The sequence below is a fragment of the Leptonychotes weddellii genome, chromosome 15, assembly GCF_054177405.1.
Source record: "Leptonychotes weddellii isolate Sample4059 chromosome 15, ASM5417740v2, whole genome shotgun sequence".
NCBI lineage: Eukaryota > Metazoa > Chordata > Mammalia > Carnivora > Phocidae > Leptonychotes > Leptonychotes weddellii.
This window is the reverse complement of record NC_138383.1, coordinates 43,337,189-43,346,053: the sequence shown is the minus strand read 5'-3', so window position 1 is coordinate 43,346,053 and position 8,865 is coordinate 43,337,189. Positions and strand designations below refer to the sequence as shown.

Genomic DNA, 8,865 nt, shown 5'->3' with positions numbered 1-8,865 from the left:
AGCAGGGAGTCTGCTTCTCCTTATGCCCCTCCCCGCCTCCGCTCGTGATCTCTGTTTCTCTCCCTCAAATAAATAAATAAAATCTTTTTTAAAAAACCTTAAAAAAAAAAGAAATTTTTATTACAGACATTGGATTTTTTCTTTTTTTTTCTTTTAAAGATTTTATTCATTTATTTGACAGAGAGAGAGAGAGAGAACAAGTAGGCAGAGAGGCAGGGAGAGGGAGAAGCAGGCTTCCCGCTAAGCAGGGAGCCCGATGCGGGGCTTGATCCCAGGACCCCGGGATCATGACCTGAGCCGAAGGCAGCGGCTTAACCGACTGAGCCACCCAGGCGCTCCTGGATTTTTTTCTTTTTTGAGTGGAATATGAACACTGAATTTTACACATTTTAGTACTGCCTTTTGTTGTATTCCTTTAAAGAAAGTTGGATTCCTTCTGGTAGGCAGTTAAATTACTTTTGAGGTTTATTTTTAAACTCTTGAAGGACAAATCTAGAGTAGTCTTTATTCTAAGTCTTATTTGTCCACCACTTCTAAACTTGTCTCTTCTGGGGTATTTAGTGATTATTTCATATATTCATTGAGATTTCTTCACACTGGCTGGAGGAAATTTGAATGAGTTCTGACCCTGTGTAAGCTCTGGGAATTGTTTGTTTTATAGTTCCTCCAAACTGTTCTTTCTAAGAACAACCGGAGATATTTAGGACTGGGCTGTGCTCTCCCCTGTGCTTTTGCAGATCGGAATTGAGCCAAAGACCTAGGAGAACCCAAATTCACATTTCAGGAAATCTTTCTCTATGTAATTCCCTCTTCTCAGAAAGTCTCCAGAAATGCTATCCATATGGCTTTATCAGACTAGTATGATTGCTTCTTCAGTGAACAAGATTACAGGGCACTGTTTGGATTCCCTTCCCAGAGATGCAATGTGGAAATTGCCTCCAGGCAGAAAGCCTGCAGTACAGTAGGACTCACCCAGTTTGTGTGATTTTTCTCAGAGATTGAGTCCTGTGCGGCCCATTTTCCAGTGTCTGAAGATAGTTATAGTTAACTATATTTTGCCCAATTATTTGGCCATCTACTGTGGGAATGTAATTTTGGACAGTTATGTGCTCACAGCTGGAACCTGCAGTGCACTATTGGTTTTATTTCACTCCTTACTCTTAATTTGTCTTGCTGGATACATCCATCCTTTAGAGATTTTTTCAGAGTCTGTGGTTGGTAAATTTTCTGAGTTCTTGAATTCTGAAAAGTTTGTAGTCCTAAAATTTGAGATGGTTTGGTTATTGAATTTGTGGGTTCAAAGCTGTTTTTCTCTGAACTTAGAATATGTGATTTGTCTCTTTCCTTTTTTTTTTTTTTTTAAAGAGTTTATTTATTTATTTGACAGAGCGAGACACCGAGAGAGGGAACACAAGCAGGGGCAGAGGGAGAGGGAGAAGCAGGCTTCCCACAGAGCAAGGAGCCCGATGTGGGGCTCGATCCCAGGACCCTGGGATCATGACCTGAGCCGAAGACAGACGCTTAACGACTGAGCCACCCAGGCGCCCCTGTCTGTTTCCTTCTGTATAGTGTTGCTGATGAGAAGACTTTTTATTATGATCCTTATTACTTTGTAATAGAAACCTATTTTCTATTTTTTATGACACCTAGTCAAGTTTTCTCTTTATCCTTGCTTGTCTGAAATTTTTGTTGTGTCCATCCAGTGTGATGGATTAATTTTTAAACTATGCCCAGCTTTTCTCTTAGGCCCTTTTAAGTCCAAGGACTTTATCTTTTTTAACTTCTGATAAATGCTGTTTTTCTATTATTTCTTAGAATATTGCCTCTTATCTCTGGGTATTGGAGGTTGGGACTTTTTACTCTAGCTGCCATTTTTAACTTTTCTTCTCTAATTTCTAGAGCTGTGTGCTTTGCTGTGTCCCAAGAGAATGCCTCTGTTCTGTCTTTGCTTTTGTTTGCTCTTCACCTGTTCTGTTCTATTGCTTAATTTCACCAATCAACTTTTTAATTTCTTTGATTGCTATTTGGTCCCTTTTTTGAGGATATCATTTATACTTTTGTGTCTTTTTTACTTTTGCTTTGTCCTTTATCTATTTCTTTGGATGTAAATTATATTTTGAGTGAGTTGTGGTGCTTTTTTTTAAAGTGGCTCTGACTTCGGGCACCTGGGTGGCTCAGTTGGTTAAGTGTCTGCCTTCGGCTCAGGTCATGATCCCAGAATCCTGGGATCAAGCCCCATGTGTTGGGCTCCCTGCTTAGTGGGGAGCCTTGCTTCTCCCTCTGTGCCACCCCCTGACCCCGCTCATGCTCTCTCTCTCAAATAAATAAATAAAATCTTAAGAAAAAGGTGGCTCTGACTTTTCTTTAGTGTTTAGTGTTTCTTGATTATGTTTCCAACTTTGTATCTTTTTTCTTAGACTATGTAAAAATTGTGTTTTACTATTATCTGCTTATAGCAGAGGGCTCTGGACCTCTTATCTATTCCATGTTTCAGTCTGTACTGCTCAGTTTTATGTTTATGATTAAAAAAATTTTTTTGTTGACATGTAATTCATATAAAACTCACCATTTTAAAGTGTATAATATAATAGCTTTTATTTTTTTTTTTTTAAAGATTTTATTTATTTATTTGACAGAGAGAGACAGCGAGAGAGGGAACACAAGCAGGGGGAGTGGGAGAGGGAGAAGCAGGCTTCCCATAGAGCAGGGACCTGGATTTGGGGCTCGATCCCAGGACCCTGGGATCATGACCTGAGCCGAAGGCAGACGCTTAATGACTGAGCCACCCAGGCACCCCAATATAATAGCTTTTAGTATGTTCACAGTGTTGGGCATCCATTACCATTATCTAATTCCAGAACTTTTTTTTTAAGATTTTATTTACTTGAGAGACAGAGTGAGCGAGAGAGAGAGAGCACACAAGTAGGTGCCGAGGGAGAGGGAGAAGGAGACTCCCCTGTTGAGCAGGGAGCCCAACGAAGGGGCTTGATCCCAGGACCCTGGGATCATGTCTTGAGCTAAAGGCAGACACTTAACTGAGCCACCCAGGCACCCCTCCCAGAACTTTTCTGTCACCCAAAATGAAACTCATACCTCATACTAGTTAATCCCAATTCCCCTCTTCCCTCCATCCCCTGGCAACCACTAATCTGCTTTCTGTCTCTGTTGATTTGTTACTTATAGACATTTTATATAACTGGAATCATCAAATATATGGCCTTTTATGTCTATTTTTAGTTAGCATTATGTTTTCTAGGTTCATCTGGGTTGTACTATATTTCATTCCTTGATATGGTTGAATAACATCCCACTGTATATAGATACACCACATTTTATTTATCCATCATGAGTCACTGGGCATTTGGATTCTTTCTACTTTTTGGCTATTGTGAATACACTGCTTTGAAAATTTGTGTACCAAGTTTTGTGTGTGGACATACGCTTTTAATTACCTTGTGTATATACGTAGGAGAAGAATTCCTATGTTATTTGGCAGTTTTAGGTATAAGTATCTGTTTATGATTGTTAGCATTAATAGGTTTCTTTTGAAAAGAAGCTTTTGTCTTTTCAACAAAAAGTCAAAAGTAGGAAAACAAACATTAAAAACATCCACCTGGGGATGCCTGGGTGGCTCAGTCGGTTAAGCCTCTGCCTTCAGCTCAGGTCATGATCTCAGGGTCCTGGGATTGAGTCCCACATCGGGCTCCTTGCTTAGCAGGGAACCTCCTTCTCCCTCTGCTTGCAGCTCTCCCTGCTTGTGCGTTCTCTCTCTGTCTGACAAAAAAACAAAAACGAAAACAAAAAGAAAACACCCCTCCTGGAATGATGGAGAAACTATTACTTTTAACTAGCAGGTTGAGTCTCTGGGCTTCTGTCTTTTCATTTGTAAATGTACATGGATTTAACTCAGTGGCTTCTGTGGCCCTTCCAGCTCACCCATTTTGGAATTTAAGTTTGGACTGCTTTTTAGGATTTCATATTGAACACAAGAGTTTGAGATCTTACTGCTTGAAAGTATAGATCGGGAGTTACTGTAATGCGTGTTATTAGGAGAATGAGTCAACGATAGACTGAACACCAAATTTCATTTTGAATTCTTTTGAACGATACGGAGTTAAAATGTTGATTATTTTAGGTTGATGGGGAAGAATCAGATCAGTGAAGGATGGAAATCATCATTGCTGTTTCCTTCCATACTTAGTGGCCCATCACTGCCTCTGTGCATTTATACTTGGTTTACTTTCATGACACTTTTCACTTTTTGGCTAATAAGTAATTTATGATTCTTTTAATACTAGGAATTTGCAGTCCCTGATTATCGTTCTTCTCATCTCGAAGTCAGCCAGGCATCACAGCTCCTGCAGCAGCAGCAGCTTCGCAGACGGCCCTCCCTGCTTTCAGAATTTCACCCGGGTTCGGACAGGTAATGGCACTCTTTTGTGTTCCCGTCTAGGACGGAATCTCTCAAGTGTGTGTGTACTTCACAAGTGTGCCAATGGGTTTAATGTGGTTTTTTAAAGAATTTTATAACCAAGCCATGATGGGTCATTTATCGTTTATATGTTGATCTTTTGGAGTAGTTCTCATAATAGTTAAAAACCCTTTTAGAACTTGTTTCCAGAGTTCACAGTTGGTGCTGTGTGGTGGGAAGGGAAGTAGAGCTAGGCTGCGGTCCTGGTCAGCTTGTAGCCTTGGTCGCGTGTGTAAGCCGCTCTTCTTAATTTAGGCTGCATATTAGAACCACCTTGGTTTTTATTTTTTTTTTAAAGATTTTATTTATTTATTTGCGAGAGAGAGAATGAGAGACAGAGAGCACGAGAGGGAGGAGGGTCAGAGGGAGAAGCAGGCTCCCCGCCGAGCAGGGAGCCCGATGCGGGACTCGATCCCAGGACTCCAGGATTATGACCTGAGCCGAAGGCAGTCGCTTAACCAACTGAGCCACCCAGGCGCCCCCACCTTGGTTTTTAAACTTGATGCCCAAGCCCCGTCTCAGAAGAATTAAATCAGTTCCTGGGATTGGGCCCAGGCATTTGTGTATGTCTAGAGTTTCCCAGGTCATTTTCATTTGCAGCTAGAGTTGGAAATTACTGATTCAGATTCTTTAAACTTTAGTTTTCTCACTTGTAATAATGAGAGTAGTAATGGCAGCGTCCTCAAAGGAGAGTATTTGTTGGCCCTGTTCATGGTAGACATTCATTTTCCCCAATGTCCTTACCATCTCTGCTCTCTCTGTACCCCATCCTTGCTCTTAATCTAAAGTATGTTGAGCTGCTTTTATTAAATCTCCTTTCTGGCTTTCTTGTTTCAGCAATTTTATAAAGAACCTGATTTTCTATTTTAAAAATATGTTTACTATTTAGGTTTGAAGATGATAAAAGGATTGAGATTATTTGGCTGTGTTTAAAATTATTATAAAATACATTTCTTGGTGAAGGTTGTGGAGAGAATTCAGATCACCCTCCTCCACAATATCTAGCAAATATACAAAAATAGCTCTTCAGAAAGGCTAAAAATCACCCTGTATAAAGAAGGAAAGGTCGGGGTGCCTGAGTGGCTCAGTCGGTTAAGCGTCTGCCTTCGGCTCAGGTCACGATCCCTGGGTCCTGGGATTGAGCCCCGCATCCAGCTCTCTGCTCCGCGGGAAGCCTGCTTCTCCCTCTCCCACTCCCCGCCCCCGCTTGTGTTCCCTCTCTTGCTGTCTCTCTCTCTCTCTGTCGAATAAATAAATAAAAAATAAAATCTTTAAAAAAAAAAAAAAAAGAAGGAAAGGCATATAGCCACTGCCATAAACTTGGAAAAGTGGCACTCAAGAGAGGACTTAGAAGAATCTTGCATGACTTGGCCTCCTAGTTCCTACTTCTACTCTCAAAGAAGCAGTGTTGAAGAAAGAAAGAGGGTCAGTAAAATCCTAGGGTTTCTCATAAATACTCCTGAATTTGAGAAAAACGTACATGGTGAAGGTTTAGTGGTGGTGAATTGTTTGCTTGGGAATTCCCATTGTGCCATCTTGCAGGAAAGGGCAGGCATGGTGTGTTTTTTTCCAAAGTGATGAGCCAAAGCCCTCAGGACTGTTTACATGTCTGGCTTGTAGAGGAAACCAGGATCCTCAACAAAGGCTATCATAGCCCCAGCCAAGTTTTCCTCTCCTTTGCCCCATTTCCCTGTTCCCTCAGGCTGTAGAAAAATATAGAAAGCCAAACCCAGTCCTCTATCTGTAGACAAATGCCAGGCAAAGGACCCCCCCCCCCGCCCCACCATTCTATACCAGAGAAAATCTGGGTAGGGCTGCACATGTGTGGTACCTGAGCAGTAGGGTAATAATGCCACGAACATGGCAGAGATATGCCTGGAAAAGAAAATTAAAGAAAGCAATACAGAGTGTCAAAAACAAAGCCCCCTATGGGTAAGAAGATGAAAACTGAAGAACTTGCCCCCTAAGTGCTATGCGCTACAGGAGAACTTAAAATTAATAATAAAGTCTTTAAAAGGTACAAGGCAACCCAATTAGATAAAATGAAAGATTGGACATTCCAGTGCTCCCAAGCTCACCATTATAAATTCGATATATAAAATAAGTAAGAACAAGGACTAAAACAGGTGTGGCTAAGGTTAGACCTTTGTCGTGCAAGAAGGTCCAGAGATAATCAGAGTGGATGCAGAAGAAAAGGATAGAAATTAAAGCAATTAGAAAGACGTTGGTAAATATGGAGGATAGATTAAAATCATCCAACATATCATAAGAACGTATGCTTCTAGGTGGAGAACCTGTAAAGGAAAGGAAATAATATTCATAATTTAAAAAGAATGCTTTTTCCTGGTAAAGTGAAGGAAGAACTCTGTAGACTGATAGGGCATACCTTGCTCCGGGGATCACTTACACAGAATGATCAACACTAAGACAGATCCTGGTTCAGTTCTTGAAGTTCAAGGATAACTAAAATAATCAGGAATCCAGGAAGCAAAGGAAATCCTTGGCAGGGAGGAAAGAGTCTGGCTTCAAGCTACTACAGTGTTAGAAGATAGTGTAGCAGTAGCTATAAAACGACACTGACATCTAAGAATATTATATGCCACTTAATTTTAAGAATAAAAGCAACAGGCAGTTTTAGACGTGAAAGCACTGATCATCTAAAACTTCTTGAAGAATTTCTAGGTGATGGAATCCTGCCAAAGAATGGAAGCCGTGGTGAAAGGACTGTAGTAAAGCCACACACTCCTGTATGTAAAAAGTCTATGTGAGACACCTAGATGAACTGTGGTTCCATCACTGAACGTCAATAGCAAATCTTGAGAAAGTAGAAAGTGATATAACTACAGGATCTAGAGGTAATGTGGGTATTGGGAGACTGGTTAAAGATATGCACTTGAAGAGTACGCCTGGAGTACGCCTCTAAAATGGAATTGTTAGGTTAATAAAAAAATTCCCATCTAATGCTTTTCATAGTTTTCCCCTTACCCTTTAGCAGTTATTTTTTAGGAACTAATTTCTTGTGGTAAAGGAGCATTTGCTTGAAGTACAGCAATTCCTTCTTCTTTTTTTTTTTTTTTTAAAGATTTATTTATTTGACAGAGAGAGAGCACAAGCAGGGGGAGCGGGAGAGGGAGAAGCAGGCTTCCCGCTGAGCAGGGAGCCCGATGTAGGACTGGATCCCAGGACCCTGGGACCATGACCTGAGCCGAAGGCAGATGCTTAACTGACTGAGCCACCCAGGCACTCCAGCAATTCCTTCTTTTAAGCTTTACTTCATTTTATTTTTTCTCTTAATAGCTGAATAAAAACAAACCAAATAATCTTCACTTAAAAAAATATTGTATGTGATTCTTTTGTTGCTTTATTTTTGCCTATACATCCATTCATCTGTATATAAGAATACAAATGATGACTGGGAATGGGATTCATCTAATTTTGGCATTGTTTCTGTGTGGTGGATTTGGGGTGATTTGCTACTTAGTTTTGTTCTGTATTCCTGGCATTTTTTGGTTAGCAAATCTATATCATTTTATAAACTGTGCTCTTAAAATATGAGTCATTTCTGGGTGAATATCATCAATCACATTTTCTAGATTCAGAAAAATTAGTCCACATAATTAGAATATTTGGATATTTAGATGAACAGATGCAGAACAGTTGAGGTAGTTTCAGATATTATAAAAGATTTACTGAAATTCAGATAATTGGCTTTCCTTTGAGCAGCAAGAGAAGCCAAATCATGCTTGTAAATTTGAAAATTTAGATGAAATAAATTTTGTTTCAGAGAATAGCCTTCCATAGCTAGGCATAACTAAAATCAGTTGATGTAATTCTAGATGATTTTTGTGGACCACTGTTTTGAAGAACTATGGACCTTATGACATATTCCCCTTAAATGAGGGTTATCTTTTCTTTAAAATTAAAATGAGGGTGCCTGGGTGGCTTAGTTGTTTAAGCGACTGCCTTCGGCTCAGGTCATGATCCTGGAGTCCCGGGATCGAGTCCCACATCGGGCTCCCTGCTCAGCAGGGAGTCTGCTTCTCCCTCTGACCTTCCTCCCTCTTGTGCTCTCTCTCATTCTCTCTCTCGCAAAAAAAAAAATTTAAAATTAAAATGAGGGGCGCCTGGGTGGCTCAGTCGTTAAGCGTCTGCCTTCGGCTCAGGTCATGATCCCAGGGTCCTGGGATCAAGCCCCACATCAGGCTCCCTGCTCTGTGGGAAGCCTGCTTCTCCCTCTCCCACTCCCCCTGCTTGTGTTTCCTCTCTCACTGTCTCTCTCTCTCTGTCAAATAAAATCTTTAAAAAAAAAAAATTAAATTAAAATGATAGGGTATAGGTATATTATAGTAAAAACCCAATTAATAACTTTAATTTGTTTTAAAGATATTTGTAGA

General features: G+C 40.3%; 1 protein-coding gene across 1 annotated transcript in view; it reads left to right on the top strand.

Moving 5' to 3' along the window:
- NCOR1 (nuclear receptor corepressor 1) overlaps nt 1-8,865 on the top strand; it is a 93,705-nt gene that overhangs the window by 10,138 nt on the left and 74,702 nt on the right. The window contains exon 3 of the mRNA XM_081805997.1: nt 4,299-4,423. Coding sequence (XP_081662123.1) covers nt 4,299-4,423 — 125 coding nt within the window. The remainder of the gene's footprint in view (nt 1-4,298; nt 4,424-8,865) is intronic.